This window comes from Panthera tigris, chromosome A3, assembly GCF_018350195.1.
Source record: "Panthera tigris isolate Pti1 chromosome A3, P.tigris_Pti1_mat1.1, whole genome shotgun sequence".
Lineage (NCBI taxonomy): Eukaryota > Metazoa > Chordata > Mammalia > Carnivora > Felidae > Panthera > Panthera tigris.
The window spans coordinates 58,025,695-58,051,106 of NC_056662.1; the positions used below are offsets into that span (position 1 = coordinate 58,025,695).

General features: G+C 39.3%; 2 protein-coding genes across 54 annotated transcripts in view; one reads left to right on the top strand and one right to left on the bottom strand.

The window, feature by feature from the left end:
• MAP4K4 (mitogen-activated protein kinase kinase kinase kinase 4) overlaps window positions 1-504 on the bottom strand; it is a 188,219-nt gene extending 187,715 nt beyond the window's left edge. For 23 of the 43 annotated variants that reach the window (XM_042981119.1, XM_042981142.1, XM_042981122.1 and 20 more), the window contains exon 1: window positions 267-503. In XM_042981119.1, coding sequence (XP_042837053.1) covers window positions 267-323 — 57 coding nt within the window. In that variant the 5' untranslated portion in view covers window positions 324-503. Of the gene's footprint in view, window positions 1-266 lie in introns of all 43 variants that reach the window. The other 20 variants (XM_042981104.1, XM_042981105.1, XM_042981125.1 and 17 more) reach the window with 2 other exon arrangements.
• Window positions 505-621: 117 nt separating this feature from the next.
• RFX8 (regulatory factor X8) overlaps window positions 622-25,412 on the top strand; it is a 254,901-nt gene continuing 230,110 nt past the window's right edge. For 4 of the 11 annotated variants that reach the window (XM_042981153.1, XM_042981154.1, XM_042981148.1 and 1 more), the window contains exons 1-3: window positions 779-1,077; window positions 1,370-1,509; window positions 6,310-6,405. The gene's annotated coding sequence lies outside the window, so the exon portion shown is untranslated. Of the gene's footprint in view, window positions 688-778; window positions 1,173-1,369; window positions 1,510-6,309; window positions 6,406-16,851; window positions 16,972-25,412 lie in introns of those variants that run through there. The other 7 variants (XM_042981150.1, XM_042981151.1, XM_042981152.1 and 4 more) reach the window with 5 other exon arrangements.

The window sequence follows — 25,412 nt, forward strand, 5'->3', positions numbered from 1 at the left end:
AAAGGGCGCTTGCAAACGAGGTGGGCTTGGCCCAGCGCGGTCTCCCAGAGCTCGAGGGTCGCGCCGGGGCCGCGCAGGGCGGCGGGGTGGGGGCGCCGGCGGAGGGTCGCGCCCCGCCGCCCCGCACATGCCGACGCAGGCAGACAAAGGGGCCGCCGCGCCCGCGGCTCTGCCCGCGGCGGCGCCCGAGCGCCCGGCGGGGTAGGGCGCGGCCCCAGCTCCCCGCTCCCAGCGCGCCCGCGGCGGGGCCCGTCGCGGCCACTCACCCGCAGGGAGGAGAGGTCGATGTCCACCAGACTTTTTGCAGGGGAGTCGTTCGCCATTTTCCCTTTTTGCCACCAAACAAAATAGTACCAATAAATATATCTGTTTCTCTATTTATTTCCGTCACAGGCCAGGCCGCCGACGGCGCCTCCTCGCTAGGGAGCAGGCGGCCCGGACTCCGCCTCGCGAGGCCGGGGGCGGCGGCGGGCTGGTCACGGCTCTCGGCCGGCCCGGGCCGCGCGCGCGGAGGGCGGACGGAGCGTGCGCGGGGCGGCGGCGGCGGCGCTCACACCATGGCGCGGGGCGGCCGTCAGGCCCCCGGGCGTCGCCCGCCGCCTCAGGCCCCGGCGCCCGCGCCCCGCGCCGCGCGCCTAGAGGACGGGCCCGGAGCGTGGGGCCGCGGCGCCGCCGAGAGTTGAGCGAGTGAGCGCGAGGCAGCGAGACAAAGATAACCCGGGAGGCGGGGGCGGAGGCGGGGAGGGAGGCGGGGAGGGAGGGGGCGGCGGCGGCGAGGGAGGAGGAGAAACGGGACACCGAAAATATATTCTGAGGAGAGAGAAAACAGCTCCCCCTCTCCTTCTCCGGCAGGAAAAACGAGCGGAAACGCACTCCCAGCCCGAGCCCCGCTGGGGAGGGCGCGGGGCGAGCCGCCCGCTCGGCGTGAATATTCAGCAGGGGTGGGGCCCGAACAATGGCCGGCCGGCGGGCGGCGCGGACAGCGGTCGGGATGCGGCTACCGGCCGGCGCGGCGCTCGTAGAAAGGGCCAGAGTAGGGACGAGACGGACCGGGATGTCCCCGGTGAGGTGCCGAGGGTGAGGAGACGCCCCACCTCGCGCTAACAAAACGGAACAGGATCGACCTGGCCGCAAACGCACAGAGGCTGACGGAGCCTTGTCTCCGGCAGGGGGTGCGTCCCGTCCCGCCCCGCCCGCCGGCCGCGCCCGGGCTCTAAAGGGACGGGAAGGGGGTGTCGCCCGGCCAACGAGGGGCCGCCCTTTTTCCTTACCCCCGCGTATCCTATCCCCTTCCCCCACCACCAGATTCTATACCCCTAAGACCCTCATTTCCGGTTTCCCTACAAGGTTTTCTTTTCCTTTCTTGCAGGCTACGTTTGTGACACGCTTGTAGGGGCGGAATTCGTTGAGCATCACCTGGCCGCCCGGTCCCAAGGCTTTCAGTGGAAATAGTATCCAAAGCAGCTTCTCTTAATTGCCGTGCGCTGACTTCCTTACCTCCTTCATTAGGTGAGCACTGTGCTTGGGGCCCTAAGTGCTAACCCCAGTTTGTACCTAAGATGGTTAAGGATCAATAAACAGGCTTCTAACAGTAACTTTGGAAGCTTTTCCGTAGTTAGGCAATTTGAGCCTCTTATACGAGGATATATGGTCTGCGCACTAGGATCATTTTCATCACATTCCATTGTACAAAAACTTTCGATGGCTCCCTATTACCTCACAGCAGGTTCGAAACCGAAGTGCGTCGGAATCACCAGGAGGGATTGTAAAAGCACTGATTGCTGACCCCACCTTCAGCAGGTCTGGGATCGGCCTGAGAATATGTACTTCTAACAAGTTGTCAGATGATGCTAGCATTGCTGTTACAGGGATCACATTTTGAGAACAAAAGCCTTACAGGATGAAAATCCAAGGCCCTTCACAATCAGGCTTCACAAACTTCACTGTCATCATTGTGTACCATTATGTATGCTTTATGCACAGGACCCAATTTAACCTGTCTTATAGCCCTTATGTATTGTTATCCACATTTTAAGGATGAGGAAACCAAAGTACTGAAAGATAAGGAATGTGGCTAAATTCCTTAAAAGCACAGCCTGGAAGTAGAATAGGGGTTCTCACTGGGTCAGCCTACTCAGAAAGGCTAAGACTCTGATTCAGCCAAGTTAACCTTTTACCCAGAATATGTTTAGCACTCTCCTGCCTCGCAACGACTTGAAGATTTTCAACTATGAGAATCCCTTCTGAGGGACTCCTGGAACCCACTGACTAGGAAAGTCATAGTAACCAAAGTGTTCCTTGAATTTAAGTAGTGTGTTTCAATGATTTTGTTTTCTAATCTATTCACTGCAATGGCATTATCTGTGAGTGTAAATTATTTACTCAAAGAGCTAGATTGGTGTGTATGACATGCTTCAGACCATATTACTACCACTAATATTTAGTAGTAGTATTAGTATCAGGTAACACATATTAGGTTCAGACAGTGTGCTAAGCATTTACCGTACATTATCTCATTATTCTTCACATTAACCCCAAATGGTACTTTTATTTTTCCCACATTACACATTAGAAAACCAACATGTAAAGAAGTTAAGTGACTTCCTTGGTGAGCACAGCTGAACCCACTGCAGAAACGCAGCCCCCCCACCCCAAGCCAGCCTCCCTCCACAGGTTCACTCATGATTTTGAGGCCCACCTCTGATCACCCACTTCTTCTCTGCCTAGCCAGATTCTCCATCATCACCTCAAGCACAGCTCAGGAACCAACTCTTCCTTCTCCTACAAGCTTTCCCTGAATCTCTCTCTCCTAAACTGTTATTTCCCATGTCACCATTGTGATGGTTACATTCCATTTTCAGTTCAGTACCTTTTCTTGAAGTACCTTACCCAGTGCAAGGCGCTGGCTTAGCCATTGCCTGAGATATAAGGAAGAGCTTACAATTTGATAATGTGTATAAGAGTCTCATGAATAGCTATAGTTAAAGGCAGAACATTATGAATTCTGGCTGTATACGAAGAACATTAAACAGGTCTAGTGGAAAGTAGGCTAGATTTGAGGCAAAACTAAACTAGGTTTGAACTTAGTTTGTTATCAGTTGTGCAGCCTTAAACATGTTACTTAAATTCTGAGCCTTTGTTTCCTCTTCTGTCAATAAGATGAAGACTAGAGATCAGAAGAACCATTAAGAGGCCATCTCAAAAGCACAGGACAGACAGAGTAATAAGGCCTGGAGAAAGGAGATACAAGGTCTTGGGCCAGTAGACTCTCTTAAGACTTGGCATCTGATAGGATGCCAGAGTTAGTGTAGACAAGAAGATAAAAGATTTACTTGTGGCTTAGAGCTTTGTTTGCACTTGGGACGATGTTGTCAGGAACACAGGAAAGGATACAGTTGTTGACTGGTGGTGACAAAGGAAGGTTTTGTTTTGGACTCTGTGGGAAGTTAGTTAACTTTTCACACAGAAATATCGACACCTACCCAGCTTGTAACTCTGCTTGAGATCTGAGGGTGAGGGCCATTTTCTCAATCAACAGTCCTATGTTAGCTCTGGCTGCCATAACAAAATACCATAGACTGGGTGGCTTAAATAAGAGATTTATTATATCGAAGTTCTGGAGGCTAGAAATCCAAGAGCAATGTTCCAGCTGATTTGGGTTCTGGTGAGAGCTCTCTCCCTGGCTTGCAATGGCCACCATCTCAGTATTGTCCTCATGTGGGTTTTCACAGGGGGGAAAAAAAAAAAAAAGCTATCTGGTATCTCATAAGGACACCCACCCCTATTCTATCAGGGCCCCACCTTTATGACCTTATGAATTTAACCTTAATTATTTCCTTAGAGACCCCATATACAAATATAGCCTCATTGGGGCTTAGAGTTTCAACACAAGGGGGACACAAGCATTCAGTCCATAATAAGCCATATGCTGTATGGTACCAAGAAGTAGACTTAAGTCATGGCCCTTGTTCCTAAGAATCTATTTGAGACCACAAAATAAACCGACCCAAAAAGATAATCAAAATAATAATCTGGAAAATAAATGCTAACTTGGCATTTTAGGCTGGAAGAAAAGATAGCTTACTTAGACAAGGAATGTGAAGTTGGAAAAATTAGGAACCTGGCCACACTGGGCCAGAAGACTCGATTCAGAAGACCCTGAGAGGTAAAGCTAGACAGGTTAGGTGGGACCAGAAAAGCTAAAGCATGGGTGATGTGGAGGTTAAAAACAGAAGCCAGATTATCAGTCAAGTCAAGAAGAAACAGCCTAGCCTTGGCTTTCAAGAGCTCCACAGGCAGGTTAGATGCTCATGTATTCAGCAGGCCATGAGATACAAATGTGTATCTTCCCAGCGTACAATGGGCCACACAACAGTTACCCAGTCACACAAGTCCCAAGGGGAACTCAATTATGCAAGAGGTCGTCAGTGACAACTCCCTGTATATCACTTTACTTATTTCATAGTTTTTTCTTTGTTGCAAAAATATTGGTAGAAATTTTCAACCTCCGTATGAGGGCAAGAAGGGCAGAAGATCTATGAAACTGGACTACATGATTATAACTTAAGGGCTCAGGGTCAGTGAGGGCTTAGGTCAACTGGAAATAAATGATGGAAGTGGTAGTGAGCAGGGGGAATTGAGTCAAACAAAGGAAGCAGTGGTGGAATGTGTTAAGGAAAATCCCAGAAAGGGAAAAGCATAGGTTAGGAGTCAGAGATCTAAGTTCCTTCTCTGATAGACAAAGTGTTAAGTAAATGCTTACCCTCTCTGTCTCTCAGTTTTCTAACATGTGAGATTAAGGACTTGGATGGAAATGATTGAAAGATCCTCTCCGGACCTTAAAAACTCACATTTGTATCATCACCCTGGCCTCAGTCCTACAACTGCTCATACCTTTTAACCAGAGTGGAAGGGGGTTGATATGAGCAATGGAAGTTAATGGAACATGTGGAATGCTGTAGATTTGGCAGCAAAGCTCAGCCCTTTAAAAGCCAACTTTGAGCATTGGTAGAGTCAGAATCTTTTTTGACTGGTGTATCAGTTGAATTAAAAGGAAGCAACTACTCTAGTGCACAACAGGATGGAAGGCGTAGGATGCAGAAGCAGATCAAAGGGCAACAAAAGAAGAAGCAGATCACAGGCAAAACAGACATCCTACCCTAGCTACCAGGGCTGTTGATGTTGTCACTTCTGTCATGAGGAAGTTCTCTTAATTCAGACCTCCCAAAAGGAGATCCTGAGACAGAGATTTGGTGCAGGTAGTTTATTTGAGAGATGATCACAGTAAGTCCAAGTGAAGGAGAAGGAAAAGTGAAACATGGAGATGAGCCAGTGAGGAGTATGTTAAGGAGCAGGTTTTACTCTGGGCAGCTGGGCTAGATGGACCTAGCTAGCTAGAAAAAGAAAATGTAGATTCCTCTTACTTTATGAGTTCAGGAAAAGTTTTCTGTAAACGTATATTTAAAAAACAGAACAGTGTTTTAAACACAGAGGAACTTGCTAGTTCTAGAAAACCTATTTGAAATGTTGTATGAAGGGGGTTACTGTCCCTTAACTTAGCCTTTTTGTAAATTTGTATTTTGCAAATAAACATATAAGGATTGCTTCAATCAACTTCCACTGTGAAAAGTCCTTTACGTAAAAAATCCTCAAGGGGTCTCAAGAATGAAGTCAGAGATAGCCCTAGCCTTAGAAATCAAGATGTGAGCCATAGGAAGTGGTTGGGAGAAGCTGGTTGGGGACATTAAATAGTTGTCAAGTATGTCTGTTTTTGATAGAGGGTTTGGTGAATGGAATCAGAGGCTCTGCCAAGGGTAGACCAAGGTAGTCCTGCTAGCTGAAGAAATAACAGTTTTTATTTATATTTGATCATATATTTGTGTCCTCTACAGTGAAATCTCAGGAAATGACTAGACCAATGGGCCTCTCTCATGCTCAGTTATTTAATATGTCACCACTGAAATAGATCAGATCCTGGCCAGTATGCATCAGAACCTCCACTGAAGAGGAGTTCAATCATAATCAAGTTTATCCCTTTAAAAATTAATGAATCACAAGGCTCCATTAGTGCAAGTTGGCCAGTCCTATTGATTTGCAGTTCTCAGTTGATTATAGTGATTCTACTCTCAAAATACTCCATACTCTACAAAGTATGCTCTATAAAAAAGATTAAGTGGTGACCTACCGATGACAAACTATGAACTGTAAATGCCATATTTATGAATTAAAAATTTGAGGCCTTTCTTATTCTTTTGAACAAATATAATTGTCATTTTCATCTTCTCATCTATGTCTGTGTTCTATATTTAGTGGCCAACTAATCATCAGGACCAGATCGAGAAGCCAGCGATGACTGACATGGATCACCTGGATCACCTAATTGTTGGCTAAAGACAACTCCTTGAGGTTAGTTGGGAGTGGGGCCCCTGGTGTTGGGGAGAGGAAGAGCTGGATGAGAAAGTTTGTTTGGATCAGCATAAAGTCTTTATCACTCCTGGAAATGCAACTCAGAGTCACAAAAAGGAAAAACCACTTATTCTCACAGAATTGCATCTTTTATTGCATTAGAACTTATCATTAGCTGGCTTCAGATTTATAATAATGTTTGTGGAGAAGTGCTACGCAAAAATGATCTTTAGAATCACAACTTTGCCCTTCAATTATGTAGAGAGGACAAAATGAAGAGAAAATGGGGCACCAGTAGATGGCAAGAAGAATTAAAGAGGGAATACTTTGGAAAAGGCTACAACATAAGCCAAGTTAGAAATGTCACCGCCCATTTTGAAATTTCCAGGAACTGGGAACAAGACAGTCATTCAGAAGAGAGAACCAGCGGCCTAGGAAAAATTGAAAAGCTGTTTTTCATAACTTAATTCTTTACACACTTCCAACCTTAAGAAAATCCCTTCTGGAGTGCGTGTGTGTCGCATTCAGTTAAGTGTCCAAGGACTTCGGCTCAGGTCATGATCTCGTGATTCATGAGTTCAAGCCCTGCATCAGGCTCAGTGCTGACAGCTCAGAGCCTGGAGCCTGCTTCAGATTCTGTGTCTCCCTCTCTCTCTGCCCCTCCCCCACTTACACCCTGTCTCTCTCTCAATCTCTCTCTATCTCTCTATCAAAAAAAATAGATATTAAAAAAATTGTTTTAAAAAAGAAAGAAAATCCCTTTCTGCATAGCCATTTTAAACACAAAGTGGATAAAGAACTAGACTATGTGTTCTCTTTTACAAAAAGTGTTCCTCTGAACCTTAGGGTTCCTTGGAGGCAGTTCAGGGGCTGCCTCTATCCCAAGGGAGGTCAAGGGAGTTAGTAATAGGGCTGCTGAGATTATTGCTGCTTCCCTGTCATCACACAGGTTCTGCTTTTCTATGCTTTATAAATTGGGAATATGAGTAACAGTTTATGAAGACAAGATTTCCATGGCTAAGAAAAGTTTACAAATCTCAAGCAAAGGTATACTTAGAACCAAGATTTCTATGATAATATGACACAGATATCTGTTAGATAGGTTTATGCTGAGTTCAAAACTAAGCAGCACATTAGGCATTTTTAAATGATGGCCATGACCTGAGTAGAAATGATGCAGGAGTGGGAATCAGGAAACCTAGGGTCTGTATTCAATACTACTAGAAGCTGCATTGTCATGGTGGTTAAAGCACCCAGACTGGTGAGTGAGACCAAATATTCACGAACTGGTTCATTATTATCAAATGTTTCACTCTCCTACTACATCTTCTACACAGATCTGAGGATTCCTGTCTATAAGTGTGACTGTGATCTATTAGGGTCTATTTGACAGCCTGTTTTTTACTAAATAACCTACCTCCTGTTTTTCACACAGCACATTATGGAGAGGTTGATGAGATGATCATTTTTAATTTCTCAGAGTCGATCCAAAAGAATGATTGAGAAAGTTAAAACAGGAGAATTAAAAAATAGAGTTACAAACAATAATCTGGGCAACACTGCTTATATTGACAAATTTAAAGAATGTTTATGAAAAGTCTGTAATAATAGAGAAATGTATGTTGTAATGCTAATTGAAAATATCACTATAAGTTTGTATGAGATTATAATCATAGCTGCACAAAAGCTAAAAACTATTCCAAGGAAAAATTGGGAGGAAATACATCAAATTTTAGTACTTTTTGGCTGACAAAACTGTGACATTTTTTTTTCCTTTCAAGAAGTGATTCTACAAATTCCCTTTAGCAGCATATCTATTTTATGAATTAAAAAATACAAACTTAGGGGCACCTGGGTGGCTCAGTCAGTTGAGTATCCAACTCTTAGTTTTTGTTCAGGTGACAATCTCACGGCTGCATGGTTCGAGCCCCATGGCCAGGCTCTGTGCTGACAGTGTGTATCCTGCTAGAGACTTTTCCCTCTCTCTCTGCCCCTCCCCCACTTGCACTCTCTTGGTCTCTCTTCAAGATACATAAATAAACTTAAAAAAAAAATACAAACTTAAATTTTAAAAGAAAATGAAATAAAGTAATTGTATTAGTTTCCAGGGCTTCCCTAACAAAATATCACAAACTGGATGGCTTAAAACAACAGAAATGTATTGTCTCACAATCTGAAGGCCGGAAGTCTGAAATCAAGGTATTGGTAGGCAACATTACCTCTGAAACCTGTAGGAGAGTCAGTCCTTCCCTGTACTCCTGTAGTTTGCTGGCAATTTTTGGTGTTCGTTGGCTCACAGCTGCATAGGTCCAATCATGTGGCGTTCTCCTTGTCTGTGTCTTCACATGGCCAACTTCTCAAAAGGACTCCAGTCATATTGAATTAAGGGTCCACCCTATTCCAGGATGACAATATCTTAACTAATTATATCTTCAACCATCCTGCTTCCAAATAAGGACACAATCTGAGGTACTGGAGTTTAGGAATTCAACATATCTTTTTTGGGGAGAACATAATTCAACCTATAACAGTAATTTAATGATTTCGATGTTTCTTAGAGAAGTTGAAGACTATTATTCTTTCTTACCCTCATGTAGTGGTTTCCAGTTTAGCACATGGATGGTTTAGAAAAGCAGTGGTTTTGATAGTTTTTGCTGTGACTTCCTCACCGTCCCTCTTGCCATCCCTCTCCTTATCTAACATGTATTTATTAGGCATATACTGAGTTTGTAGCACTGTATTAAATCCATCAAAATTTTAAAAAATCAGGGGCGCCTGGGTGGCTCAGTTGGTTAAGTGGCCGACTTTGGCTCAGGTCATGATCTCGCAGTCCGTGAGTTCGAGCCCCGCGTCAGGCTCTGTGCTGACAGCTCAGAGCCTGGAGCCTGTTTCAGATTCTGTGTCTCCCTCTCTCTGACCCTCCCCCGTTCATGCTCTGTCTCTCTCTGTCTCAAAAATAAATAAACGTTAAAAAATAAATAAATAAATAAATAAATAAATTTTTAAAAAATCACACAAAACTTTCTTCTAACCATTAGCTACAAGTTACTTTCATTTTTCAAATAGACTGACTTTATAATGAATGACTTCAGTTTGTAAATCACCATAAAGAATTACCTTTAAGTTAGATCATAAAAACATTTCTTAGACCATTTTACAATTATATAACAGATGACTGGGGGAAAAGGCAGAAGAAAACTAAAGAAGAAATGGTCCAAATAGAAATTAATTTGCTTGTTGTAAAGCCAGAAGCAATACTTTTCCTCACCGAGTAATCTCCAGTTTGGCTGGGATATTTGTAAATTAGCTAAATGTTTTAAAATAGTGTCTTACTGGCTTTGAACTATTCTTTGTGACTTTTTCCCACTGCGTTGCTAGAAATAGCTTCTTGTTTTAAATTGAAATTTAAGCATGTTTATTTAATTTTTTGAAAGAACTCTGTCTTTTGCTAAGTTTGACAGAATTTCTTGATGTAATAATATAAATAAGGGAATATAGTGTGGCATGGATAAAATGAGGATGACTTTCTTTGTATTTTCTAAATATGATCATATTGCTTTTGGAAGCAAAACTATTTCCCTTGTTACATCCATGCATTTATTTTAACGAGTATTTATGAGATTCAGTGACATATTCAAATCAGCATGTGTATTCCATTGTGTAGTTATTCCCTTTTATTTTCAATTTCTTGTTAGGAATGCTTTGTGTCTAAAAAGCTAAGGAAATTAAATGCAAGACTCTGTCAATACAATGAAACTTTACTATGTACAAGTCAGGAAATTAGAATATGTTGTTCCTCCAGCAGCTGGTATTGCGCTACTCTGAACATTGTAAGTCAGGAAAGTTAAAGTGGGGCAGTTTTTGCTCTCAAGGATTTTATCTGGATACAAAAGAATATCGCTTCTCCCCACTGAGTGCACAGCTCTGAGTCCCCTGAATCCTCAACATTTTCTGCTCCCAACTCCCCTTCTCTACTCTGCAAGAAGGCAGCTACAAATCAGACTGATACACTACCTGTGATGATGTCACAGGGGTAGTGTGCAGAGGAATGTAGTAGCTCTCCCAGCACTGCTACTGGTAGTAGTAATAGCCCTACTTTATCGGGTGTTCACCGTGTGCCAGGACTTTATCTACATTATTTAATCCTCAATGACCCTGAGTAGCAGACACTTTTGCTATCCCCATGTCGTAGAAGGAAAACCAAGATGTAGAAACATTAAGTGATTTGGCCCTGATTGCACATTTAGAACGTAGCAAATCCAGGATTAAAAACTAGATTCACATGGACAACTTATGCTTTTGACCAGTAAGTTTTAGGTAACTTACACATTTTTACCAAGTTTTGGAAGACTTAATTCTCTAATGCAAAAGAAACTTAAAAAAATTACCTTCTCTGATTATAAATATAATATGTATTCATTGAAGAAAATACGGGGAAATATAAAATAAAATACTAAAATACAAAATTAACCAATAATCCTTACCAATAATCATTAACACTTAATATATTTACTTTGTTTTTCTAAGCAAACACATGTGTGCGTGTGCATGTGTGTGGGAGTGTGTGTTTAATATAATCAGAATTGTACAGTTAGGTGACCTCCTTTTCACTTCATATATTAGGAACATCTCAACATCATTAAATATTCTGTTACAATCTAATTTTTAATGGCTGCATTGACTGTAATATAATTTATTTAACCAATCATGTGGTGTTGGGTACTTTGGTTATTTCTAATCAGTCACTATTTTAAATAGCACACATGCTAGGATTTCCTCAAGATAAATCCCTGGGAGTGGAATTGCAAAATCAAAGACTATGAACATTTTTAAAGTTCTTGGTATATTTTGTCACTCTCTAAAAAGGCTCTGCCAAATTATGAGATGGGAAGGTTTCAAAGTGGGTATTTCAAGTTCTGATACAGGCTCTAGTACAGGAGGTATTGTGGGGAAATGTAGATCATCCATCACTTTTCAAGACATACCTTATGGGTAGCCATCTGATATCTCCCAGTGGGGTCCAAGGAAGACCCTCACTCTACAGAGAAGGGCTGGAACAGAGATGTACACTGCCTGTTCAAGGCTATGAGTTCAGTGGTCTCTAGAAAGCATGAAACTACTGCTTCTCAATAAATAAAGCAGTTGTAAAGATTGCAGGACATTTACTAGTTAACAAAGGGTTTTCCTGCTCAGTATTTCGTCTGATTTTTGTAACATCCTTGGAATGATACAGTTTTATGACTATTGGCATTTTTCAGAGAATGATGGTCATATTTAGGTGAGGGTACTGACTTATTCAGGGTCACACCACTTTATGCAGAGAAGCCTAGACCATGTCTAATTTGTCCTACTCTCCTACATCAGGCTGCCTCTCTCCAAGAGAAAATCCTTTATGTAAAAGATTCTGTCACGACAAGTGGAAGTAACTTGGTATTATATTAAGGAACCCTTGAACTTGCTCTACAAGTAATTATCTTTATTCTTCTACATTTGCTGGATTCCAGCCAATAGATGCTGCCCTAGACACAGATAGTTCTGAGCTTTTGGGCTAGCAATCTTGAGACACTAACAAGCCTGGTAAATGTGAGAAATGAGGGGAATGCACTTAGTTAACATGGGGTCTGAAAAAGGGCACTTTGGGTAATTACATGTCTGGTTACACATTCTTGACAACTATTTAGAGCTCTGAATGATGGTGCAAAAACAATGCCCAGTTTGTTGGTTTGAACAAGGGCAAACAGGCTCAACCCCAAGTGTGAATCTGTACACCATTTTGGAATGTCGAAACTGGAAAGCCAAGGATCATCATGTATGATGCACACTTAAATTCACTAAAAATGAAGAAAAACAAAACCTACTAAAAGAGAGTAGTCCCAGGTTTCCCAATATATTTCAGATGTATTTAATGTTACACACACACACACGCACACGTTTTTAACTTTACCAAATACTCACTTCTCTTACACAGTATTAAACTTGGGCAGGAACTGAAAGCATGAGACAATTTGTAAAAGAAGTTAAGTTGTAGAGGCACCTGGTTGGCTCAGTTGATAGAGTATGCCACTCTTGATCTTGGGGTTGTGAGTTCAAGCCCCACATTAGGTGTAGAGATTACTTAAAAATAAAATATTTTTTAAAAAAGTAAGTTCTAGCTGTAGATTTGCAGGGACTTGGTTATTATGTGGGTTTAGGTGCCTCTGTGAATCTAAAATAACTATGGTGGGCACCCAGGAGAGAATAGAGAATAACATGTTGAACCCTGAAACTGACTCTGATGGAGAAGATGAGTAAAAGTGTGGTTAACACAGGCTTTAATATTTTATGTTTTAATTTGCATGTTATAACATGTTCAGCATTAAAAATATCTTTTGCATGGTGTTCCTACATAGATAGCTCTAGAAAAAGCATGCAAAGATAGTAGTATTATAGCAAATCTGTTATCTTGACTTTTCTAATTCTAAACTGTGATGGGATTGTGCAACTTTTTTTCATTTTATATCATGTGACACTACAGTGGTATGCTCACTCATTCTAAACTTAATAATAGTAAGCAGTCCATAACTTGATCTGGCTGGTTGGGTTGTATACAAATGTAAAAATTCATCTTAGTGTACACTTTAAGATTAGTATGTGTTATATCTTAGTTTAAAACAAACACTGATGTGTTGGACAGGAATCAAAATGGTTAAGTAGAAAGAACCTCAAATTAAGGAGGATAGATCAGAGCTCTTTAGTCCAAGCTAATCAAAGCAATTAAGTGAAAATCAAGGGAGTTGTTAAAAACCCAAAAGTGGCGGGAAAGGTATGGAATCTGGACAAGACCATAAGATCCTTGCCACCAGTGTAAGGGAGATCCAATTATTAGGGGCAGTTGTCAGAAATAATTAACCTATTTCATGTACATACCCCAGTGAGTTGGCCCTGCTCTATAGATTGACCCCTTCAGTGTGGATGAATCCTCCCAACCACAGGTATGCAGTGGAGTTCTCTCCTTCCAAGGAAATTCCTAAGATGACAGATCACAATGCAGGGAGGAGGGCTTTTGGAAATTATTGTTGTCTTTGCGCTATTTCTGTAGAGATGTCAGAAGACATTGAAGTAAACACGAAATCCCTCCCTTGCACACTCACCCATCATACCCTCCACTTTTCCAAAGGTGCCCATTTACAAATACCCAACCAGCTACCCCCAGCAAATATTCAGGGGACTACGCTGACTTTTGCTCAAAATAGTAATAATAAGCATTATTACTGTCTTTTACTGTAGAGGACTAAGAAAGAAAATAAATGACTGTCAGCAGTTCACATTGCACACTTGGTCAAAGCTGCTGGAGTATTCCATTTATATATTTATGAATAGACAAAGTGGCAATGGTTTGAAAATTATGCTTTCAAGAGCTTTGCCTCTGAAATATCTGAAATGCCACCATTACCTATTTACCCCTATCTTAGTTTAGGCTGCTATAACCAAATACCACAAACTGGGTACCTTATAAACCACAGAAATTTTTTAGAACTTTATTTTTCACAGTTCTGGAGGCTGGAAGTCAGATTAGAGCACCAGCATGGTCAGGTTCCGATGAGGACTTTGTCTAGGTTGCAGACCACTGATTTCTCATCGTATCTTCAAAGCAGAAAGAGTAGAGAGAGCAGAAGCAAGCTCTCTCATGTCTTTTTGTAAAGGCACTGATCCCATTCATGAAGGCTTCACCCTCATGCCCTAATTGCCTTCCAAAGGCCCCACCTCCTAATACCATCACATTGGGCATTAGTATTTCAACACATGAATTTTGGAGGGCACATTCAGCCCATAGCAAGCCCTTAGGATGAGAATTGCTTTCCTTTATTCATCATTTTAGAAGTACATATATTACTGATGAGGAAAATATATTAAATTCCTAACATTTTAATACAGACTAATGTCTTAGATGATTTTCTATCTAGGAGAAAATAGACTACTTGATAGGAGAAAATAGACTACTTGACAACTCTGCATATTCAAGTTAAGTGAAAGGTGGATTGAGGGAAGAGAGCAAGTGAAAACCAAAAGGGAGAGTGTACCAAAAAATTCAAAAAGTAGTTAACTGATTTGGCCAAGCATCATAGTCTCCAGTGCGTGTGGACTATAAGACTTATGATAAAGGTCCCTCACTCAAGTCTGTTGGAAGTGGTTACGAAGAAGCAATTTACCCACAAATGTATCTTTTTCCCTTTCCTTACTTTGTTTAAGGGACTAAAAATGTGTTTTTAAAATGAAGGACTGAATCGTTGGCTAAATGAAGAACTAAAGTTATATTTTATCCCTCCCTCCATTAAAGAAATAACTAAAATAGGAGCACCTGGGTGGCTCAGTCAGTTAAGCATCTGACTTTGGCTTAGGTCATGATCTCATGGTTCGTGAGTTCGAGCACCACATTAGGCTCTGTGCTGACAGCTCAGAGCCTGGGGCCTGCTTTGGATTCTGTGTCTACTACTCTCTCTGCCCTCTCCTGCTAGCACTCTGTCTCTATCTCTCTCAAACATAAATAAACATTAAAAAATTTTAAAAAAAGAAATAACTAAGACAGAACAATAGCAACACAAAAACACAAGAAAGAAAAATTTCATACTCCAGAAATTTTAGGAATTCCTAGAAGACAAAGGGTGAATAGGACTGAGTTGATGGCAAAACAAGAAAAGGAAAATCCTGTTTAAAATTCAGGGCCACATAAGCAATTCTAAAATTTCTCAGCACTCAGCATAAATGAATACAAAGAACAAGCCTGGACTTTCAAACAGTTGTGAGGATAGTAAGTTAAATAACTATATTTTGAGCAGTCTTTTCCCTTCCCCTTCTTTCACTGTACATCCAGTGGTGACAGCAATGTGTGTCCCTAGGTTAAAACCTCTATAACTGCATTCAAAAGAGAAACATTCATCATGTTGGGGTTAAAGAAGGAAACAGGTAGACTCTGAAGTGCTTCTAGATCTTCATAGGGACATTGGAGGACAGAAGAAAGAGGTGGAAAGAGTTGACTCCATATTTGCTTCCCAAGTACGAGAATCCTTCTCCTAAGTGGGAAATTTGGCATGGGGGACCACACAGGTAATGGGGCTAGGACTCAAGAGAAAAAATGAGGGAGGGAGAAAGATCCAGAAGACAAGCTTCTTATGCCAACCTAATCCCAGATCCCGATCCTTCTTCACAATCAGAAGGAGGCAGACTATTCTAATCAAAACATTAAATGACAGATGAAGAGGGACTCTAAAATATGAATGCAAAAAGCCAAGATTAACCTAGTTATTTGTGGGGAAAAAAAACATTGAGAAAAGAAAGGCATCAGAATCACATTGAAGAAAAAAAAAAAGACACAAACAAACCCCAAGTAAATAACCTTAACGTAGGAAAGGAAAAAGAAATACTTTATAAATTATATCCTCAGAGAAAATTTAAAGGTTTTCATGTCCTTAAGCTGATAAGAGTACATTTGTACATGTCAATTATCCCAATAAATGTAGGTGGGTTAAAATTTATTTAATAAAGGACAAAGACTCTAATTACATTGAAGAAAAAAAATACCATTTATTAGTAATGTGGTAGTTAACGGCACAGACTCTGGATTTGAATCTTGACTTTAATACCTTGTAATAATTTATGAACTAAATATTAAATAATTGGGCTAAGTAGAAGAGTGGATTCAGCTGAAAGTATAAGATCAACCAAGAAATTCTCCCTCAATGTAGTTCTAAAGGATAAAGTAATGACAATGGTCAATTATGAGATACAAAGTACAAGGCATGGAAGACAGAGAATTGCACATTTTTCCTGCAGGAGTTCTAAAGGTAACCGAGACAAAAGAAAGGAAGAAATATTCAGAAAAATAATTGAAGAAAATTTCCCAGAAGTGATGGAAAATATGAATTTTCAGATTTAAGAGTCCACTTTGTATTGAGCAAGAAAAAAAGGAAAAATAATCCAGAAAAGTCATCTTAAAATTTTAAAATTCCAAGAATAAGGAGAAATTCCTAAAACTTCTAGAAATAAAACAGGTTATCTATAAAGGAATGAAACTCAAATCAACATTAGAAACAATAGACATGGGGTACAGGGGGATATTGGCCAAAAATTAAAAACTAACTTCAAAATTCCAAATTAAAATTACTTCCAACTTTAAATTTTATGCCTAGCCAAGCTAATGTGCAAGTGGGAGGTCAAAATAAAGACATTTTAAGATTGAGAAAGTCTGTATTCCACAGGTCTTAGAAAGATAATATTGAAGAATGTACATCAGCAAAAGAAAAGTTTTTATAGATGCAGAAGATAAAAGATGCTGTATCAAACAGCTCAAAAATTTCAGTAGATTGTAACAGTAAACATTAATTTCCAGCTCACAGTTCATGATGGTCATAGCTGGGGTATGACTCTATTTCAGGCTGTCGGTGTGTTCCATGTTTTTTCTCATTCTAGTACCTACAATTAGGGAGCAGCCTTATCTGAGATGTGTCTGTATTCATGGCCGAGGGAAAAGGAGAGAGAGGCCACAAATATTCAATTGGCTAAAACCCAACATCAGAGATGGAAAAGAAAGTGAGTTTTTACTGATAATATTATTTTTATAGTAATTTACTGCACATAGTAAGATTTCATACATGTTAAAGATGATGGGTTGAAATTCCCCTGTTAAAGGACAAAGGCACTAATGGATTTTAAAAATCTAGATCACTAGTATTACAGTGATTAGTACACTAGTACAGGCTATGGATTTCCATCTTGGGTACACTACTTAGTAGGTACATGTAAAGTGAACATAAGAATAGTGTATACCACTTATTTCATAGTATTGTCATGCGTATTAAATGAGATAAAGCATGTATAATATCTGTACCCCAATACATGTATAATATATTTAAAGTGCCTAAAAAGTAGTGTGCTCAATAAATATTAGCTCTTATTATTACTGTAAGAGACACCTGGGACAAAACAACAGATTTAAAGTTGGAAAATACAAGAACAGTACAAAAAACAAGATAGGGCAAGCAAATACTAGTGAAAATAAATGGGGAATATTGAGTTAAATATGATGGATTAAAGATGCTGCCACTTCCAACTAAAAACCCACTAAAGTTATAGTAAAGGGAACTTTTTATTTTTTTTTTAATTTTCTTTAACGTTTATTTATTTTTGAGACAGAGAGAGACAGAGCATGAACGGGGGAGGGTCAGAGAGAGAGGGAGACACAGAATCGGAAGCAGGCTCCAGGCTCTGAGCAGTCAGCATAGAGCCCCACGCGGGGCTCAAACTCAGGGACCGCGAGATCATGACCTGAGCTGAAGTCAGACGCTCAACCGACTGAGCCACCCAGGCTCCCCTAAAGGGAACTTTTTAAATATATAGACATAGATCCGTAAAGACGAAGTCATGAAGCAACATCTTGGGGAAAGGAAAGCAGTTAGACATCTAATTGGTAAATGATTAAAAAAACAAAAACAAAACAAAAAACAAAACAAAAAACTCATGCCTGTTCGGCAGTGGGGGAAGAACCCAGAAGTAGACAACTTTGTACCACAGACACAGAGTATCAGGAAGGCTCAAAAGTAGGAGTCACCAGCACCAGTCTGACTGTGGAAGGTGGGGTATTGTAAGGGTAAAAATAGGATTATTGATTGAAGTTTATCTATAGTGTAGTTAGATCTCCAACTATACTTCCCACCTCTACATAATGCTAGAGCAAGAATGAACTAGAGTAAGCCTGGACTCAGGGCTTAGGTGAGGAATGAGGAACCACACTAAGTACAGTAAGCTTAAGGGAAATGCTACCATAAGGTAGTATAAAGTGAAAGCCCCTGGTCTCCTTCCTCCATTTGGCTCCAAGAATGCTCGTACTCTGTACTATTACACAGGCGTGACTAGTCAGGAATCTGATTAGTCTAAGAGAAAGACTTTCAGATATTGATGGTGGGGGTCCTCCAACTACACTGCCCAGACAGATCTCCTTAATAGCATACCCACTAGGAAACAAGCCACACCCACACATAGGGGCCTTGCAAGTAAACTGTTAATTGACTTGCTCTTGATTATGAAAGATCATCTAAGGATTACCAGATATTCCAAGAAAGCCTCCACATATAAGCAGAAAACAAATCAAAAATCAACAAGAGAAAAATGAAATTTGGGGGAGACAGAAATATTGGAGAAGTACAAGAAACTTAGGAAGCAAAACAAAGCAATGTTTCCAGAGAAGTAAAAGAAGATAATTGTATCTATGAAAACAAGAAACCAAGAGACTACAAACAAGGGAACATTCAAAAGTTGTCTTGGAAGTTAAAATAATAGCACATATGAAAAAATGAAAGAATAAGAAGATAAATTTGAAAAAGTCTCCGAGAAAGTAGAAGTAATGATGAGCCTGAGTAAGAAAAAGGATGAAAATGAACTAGAAATGATAGAGGATCAATGCATCAGTATAGCAGTTTCATTTTCCTGAGAAATTGGAGTTTCCAAAAGAAAATGAAGGAAAAGAAATTATCAAATTATCAACTCAAAAAAGATCCCCCTGAAATAAATGACATGAATTTCTAGATGGAAAGCATCAACTAATGCCCAGAACAGTGGATGAAAAGAGATTCATACCAAAGCAACTCTTAGTGAAATTTCAGAGTACTCAGTACAAAAGAAAGATCCTAAAAGATTTCAGGAAACAAAACAGGCCACAAAGGAGTGAGAATCACACTGGCATCACATATCTCAACAGCAAGTCTAGAAACTAGCAATGCTTTCAAAATCCTGAAGAAAAATGATTTTCAACCTAGAGTTCTACACATACCCCCCAAACTATCAATCAAATACAAGAGTAGAATAAAGACATTTTCTGACAGGTTACCCTTATGTCTCCTGTCCTAAGAAGCTTTGGATATGGTCCACAAAAATAAGGGAGTAAAAAAATTGATTAATTAATTAATTAATTTTTAAAAAGGAAAGGGAAGGGAAAGAGGAAAGGGAAACAAAAGGAGGGAATAATGAATTAAATTGGTAATAAAAACACGGGAGAATGATCAAGGGAATGCTCAGGGTGAAGATACAGAGAAGTCCAAGGAGGACAGCAATGCAGCAGGTCTTGAGATCAACCAATGGCACAAAAGGGCAGAGAGAAGACTGTGATGTGGATGGGAGATGTACACTCCTGGTGAAAAGTTAGGAATGAATTAGTGATAGGTACTTAACCAAGCAAAGAGGGAAATTTATTAACTCCAGGGAAAATAAAAAGTTATACTTAGAAGGATATATAATCACAATATACTAAATAACTTTCATAGGCATCATAATGAATATTGGATATTGATGTAACCAAAAATTATAACTGTTTTGGGAGGATGTGGTGAATGGAAATGGGAATGTGATGGAGTCACGTAAGGGAGCTAAATAGTAACATTCTACAACAGGAAACAGATAAAACCTAAAACTAAAAAACCAAGAGATAGCAGTGGGAAAAGTTATTACTTAGAAATGTGGAAGCAATTATCAGAAGAACAATGAAAGTAATAAGTAGTTGTCTCAACAGAGAGAAAATCAGAGTAGGAGGTGTGAGTCAAGGAGTTCATTTTACTATAAGTCTTCTAAAATTACTGTAAAACCATATACTCATTTAAATGAAAAGCTATACAGGTTAAAAAAGACAATAAGTATGGCAATATTAATACCAGACAAAACAGGATTTAAGACTAAAGTATTAGATGGAATGAGAAAAGATATTTCATAATGGTAAAAAGCACTGTCTGCCAAGAAAACATATTGTCATAAATCTTTGCTCTCTTAATAACACAGCCTTAATATGTATGCAAATATGCAAAAAAAATGAAAATCCAAAATCTTGGTGGAACATTTTAAGATACTTTTCTCAGAAATTGAAATATCAAACAGACAAAAAAAGTCTGTATTTCTGTGGGAGATTTGAATAGTAGAATTAACTACTAACACACATATATATATTTACACATACATGTGTGTTTGTTCACATGCATTCTTTTCTGTTAACCTCAGAATACCACTGTGAATCAGACCACATGGAAAATCTCAATACAGTTTAAAATGTACAAATCAGGGGCACCTGAGTGGCTCAGCTGGCTAAGCCTCCGACTCTTGATTTCAGCTCTGGTCATGATCTTGAAATCAAGCCCCATGTCCAGCCTCAGACTGGGCCTGGAGCCTGCTTGATATTCTGTCTCCTCTTCTCCCTCTGCCCCTACCCCACTCACGCATGTGCATGCATGCATGTGTGCAAGCTGTCTCTCAAAAAATAAATAAAATAAGAAGTACAAATTATATGTACAGGATACATTCTCTGGCTGTAAGGCAGTAAAATTAGAAATGAGCAATAACAAAAGGGTAGCCAAAAAAAAATCAGTTTGTTGTAACATTGTTTAAAATGTTTAACCCCTAATGTAAAAAAATAAATTTTCACTGAAATTGTGAATTATTTGCAAATAAAGGACAGCAGGGGGACTACACAACAAAAATAGGAAGTTAAAAAGGACAATGAAATAATTCTTGAAAAAGAAACTTGTGAATTTAATAGGAAGAATTAATTGGAAAGGAAAAAACATATTTCATCAATAGAAGCAAAAGCTAGTTCTTGGAAGGAAGAGGGGTAAAGAAACAATAAAATAGATAAGCTTTTGGCAAGCTTGTACAATTAAAATAGAAAGATAAATAAAATTAAGGAAAAGATAAAACTAGAAATTCATACCAACAAATTTAATCATCTAGAGAAAGGGAAAATATTCTAGGAAAATATAAATTACCAAAAATGACCTTTTTTTAAACAAAAACACTTTATATGGGTTAAAAATTTTTATTGCGATAAAACATGGATAACACAAAATGTGTCATTTTTACCATCTTAAGCATACAATTCAGAGGCATTAATTATATTCATATTGTTGTGCAACCCTCATCACTGTGTTTCCAAATCTTTTCCATCACCCCAAGCAGAAACTCTGTAACCAGTAAATAACTCCCCATTCCCCCTCTCTCCTAGCCCCTGGTATCCTCTAATCTGCTTTCTGTCTCAGAATTTCCCTCTTCTAGGTATTTCATAAGAGTAGAATCAGACACTATTTGCTTCTTTGTGACTGACTTCATTTAGCATACTTTCAAGGTTCATCCATGTTGTAGCATGTATCACAACTTCATTGTTTTTTTAATGGGTGAGTATCTCATTGTATGTATATACTGCATTTTGTTTATTCATTTATATATTGATGGACACTTGGGTTGTTTCCACATTTTGGCTATTATGAATAATGTTGCAATGAATATGGGAGCCAGAATGACTTTTAAAAAGCTAGAAAACAAAATAGGCTAGTCACTAAAGAAGAAATTAAAGTTACTGAAAGACTAATCTTTAAAAAGCAATTTGTCTCAGGGGTACCTGGGTGGCTCAGTTAGCATCTGACTCTTAATTTCAGCTCAGGTCATGATCCCGGGGTTGTGGAATCAAGCCCCGCATTGGGCTCCATGCTAAGCAAGAAGCCTACTTGGGATTCTCTCTCCCTCTCTCTCTACCCCTCCTTGCCTCTCAAAATAAATAAATAAAACATTAGAAAATGAAAAAGTAATTTGTCTCAGTTACAGCAAAATTTTCTCAGATCTTTAGGACATTTAAAGGTTCCAGAGGTAGCAAAAGAAAGTTTCTTAAGTCATCTACGAAGCTAATATAAACCTGATTGGACAGAACTTAAACAATAAATAATGAAGTATAAAAGAACATCATTTTAAAATATAGATGCAAAAGTACTAACAAATGGAGTTTACCAGTGTATTTAAAGGTTAATTCTAAAGTATTTGACTAAGTAGGGTTTATTCTAGAAACATAAGGCTAGTTCATTATTAAGAAATCCATTATTAGGGCCCCTGCGTGGCCCAGTCGGTTAAGTGTACAACTCTTGGTTTCAGCTCAGGTCACAATCTCACAGGTTGGACTCTGTGCTGACAGCATGGAGCCTGCCTGTAGTTCTTTCTCTCCCTCTCTCCCTGCCCCTCCCCTACTCGCTCGCTCTCTCTCTCTCAAAATAAATAAACTTAAAAAAATTTTTTTAAATCCATTATTATAATACATTCTAGTTCCATCCACGTCACTGCAAATAAGTCAATCAGAGAAAGACAAATACCATATGATTTCACTCATATGTGGAATTTAAGAAACAAAACAGATGAACACAGGGGAAGGGGGAAAAAAAGAAAAGAGAGGGAAACAAACCACAAGAGTCTCTTAACAATAGAGAACAAACTGAGGATTGATGGAGGTAGGTGGGTGGGGGCTGGGCTAGATGGGTGATAGGTACTAAGAAGGGTACCTATGTTGATCACTAGGTGTTGTATGTAAGTGATGAATCACTGAATTCTACTCCTGAAACCAATATTGCACTGTTAACTAAAATTTAAGTTAAAAAAAAAAAAAACCTGAATCTATGAGGAATCAGCTTTTTATCCTTATAATAATGATACTTTTAAAAGTCTGTTTCTTGGGGCACCTGGGTGGCTCAGTCGGTCAAGCATCTGACTCTTGATTTCAACTCGGGTCATGTTCTCATAGTTCCTGGGTTTGCGTCCTGCATCGGGCTCCACACTGGCAGTGCAAAGCCTGCTTGGGATTCTCTCTCTCCCTCTCTCTCTGCCCTTCCCCTGCTCTCTCTTTCTCTTAAAATAAATAAACTTTAAAAAAATGTCTATTTCTTCTGTAAATATATAAAATGCTAATGTGAGGCTCAGTTTTTGTTTTCAACTGAATAAAAGCATGGAAAAAAGATAACCATGCATGGAAAATTAAAAAAAAAGATTATTATAATTCAACATTTACAATTTAAAGAAAAAACCCAATGTAATTGTTTCAAATGTAAAACAATATTTTGTTTAAATTTCAACATCACTTTTGAGCAAATTAGAGAAAGAAAGAAATTTCCTTCAGTAAACATTATATGTAATGGTGAGATAATAGTATACCCTTTAAAAAGTCAGGAAGATACAGGGTGACTAGTTACCACTACAATTTAATATCCTATTGGATATTCCAATAAATTAAGCCAGGAAAGGAAGTAAGGGATAAAGATACCAGGAGCAAAAAAGGAAAAATTGTCTGTTTGGAGATGGTATGATGGTCTATCTAGAAAATCCCAGAGCATCAGTAGAAAAACTGTTAAAACAGAAAGGGTTCAGTAAGAGAGCAATGCACAAAAATCCATGGTCTCCTGTATACACGTTAAGTAATTTAAAAATCCATGGGAAGAAAACTCATGTTAGCAACAACAAATGCCTTAGAATTGACTAATAAATGAAAACAGCATAAAACTTTTTAAAAAGTAAAAAATAAAACACCTAAGTAAATGAAACAGCAAATCTTGTTCTTAAACCAAGGGATTCAGTATTTTTAAGATGTCAGTGTTCCCATTTGTCTGAGTTCAAAATAATTCCAAAAAAATTTCAGGCTGGCCATTTATGTGAAACTTGGCAAACTGATTCTGAAGTGCATCAGGAAGAGGAAACAACAAGAACAAAAAAAAAATATTGAAAAATAAGGACAATGAAAGGGGAATTTCCCTGATTGATGGCAAAATAGACTGCAAAACCATAACATTTAAGGCAGGATGACAGTCATGTAGGGCTAAATAGAAAAAAAAAAAAACATCTGTTTATAGATGGAAATTTATTTTAAGGACCAACGTGACATTTCAAATTGCGGGGGGGAAAATGATAAGGACATTTGCTATCCATTGGGGGAAATAAGATCACTACTTCACATCATACATAAAAATAAGTTTCAGATGAATTAAAGTTTTAAAGTAAAAACTCTGAGTTTATTAGAAGAAAATAATGAAGAATGTTTTTATCATCTAACTACAAGAACAGACTTCCTAAGCAATTCAAAAAACCAGACATGCTCCCTGAAGTCAGGCAGCAGTCCCTGGAAGGGCCAAGACCTAGCACTGGAGATTGTCCTGGAGGAACCTCCCTGGCTTTGTTCAAGACTCCACCTTGACCCAGGCAATGGAAACAACCCAGGATGCACACTCACCCATGTGTGCCCACTTCTGTCGCTTCTAAGCTGTGTTTCCCCAGCCTGGAAGGTCCCCTAAGGAACCTACCTGAGGCCCATTGGAGAAAGGTAAAACCAGACAGAATAAAGAACTCAGTGGCTTGTGAAAACTAGTGGTATACAACATATTATCATAGCAAGCACTATCCATAGAACATGCTGTGATGATGGAATTATTCAGTATCTCCACTATCCAGTTCCATAGTCATTAGCCTTATGTGGCTATTAAACGTTTGAAATGCAACTAGTGTAACAGAGGAACTGAATTTTTTATTTTATTTTATTTTAGTTGAGTTTAAATATAAATAGCCACATGTGACTAGTAGTTAATATAGGTTTTAACCTATATCAGTTTCAGCCTAACCTCCTGGGACTTCACTATGGGCCAAGGGAGAGATGAGTACAGGCCAGGATTATTGGGGCTGGAACCAAGAGAACCTACAAAGAGGTTGTATTAGCTTCCAGAACAAATTACCACAAATTTAGTAACTTAAAACAACACAAATGTATTATCTTACAATTCTGGAGTCCAAATTAAAGGTAAGGTAGGCAAGACTGGATTCTTATGGAGACTCTAGGGGAGAATCCATTCCTTGCCCTTTCTGGCTTCTAGAGGCTGCCTCCATTCTTTGGTTCATCGTCCTGTCCTCCATCATCAAAGCCAACAGTTTAGCATCTTCAAATTTTCTCTTTCTGTCATCACACCATCTTCTCTGACTCTAACCCTCCTGCCTCCCTCTTATAAGGACTCTTGTGATTACATTGGGTCCATTGAGATAATCCAGGATAAAATCCTTATCTCAGATTCCTTAATTTGAATCTGAAAGTCTCTTTTGCCATGTGAGGTGAAAAATACACAAGTTCTAGGAAGTAGGATAAGGACATCTTTGGGGGACCATTATTGAGACCATTATTGAGATGACCAACATTTTCCATCACA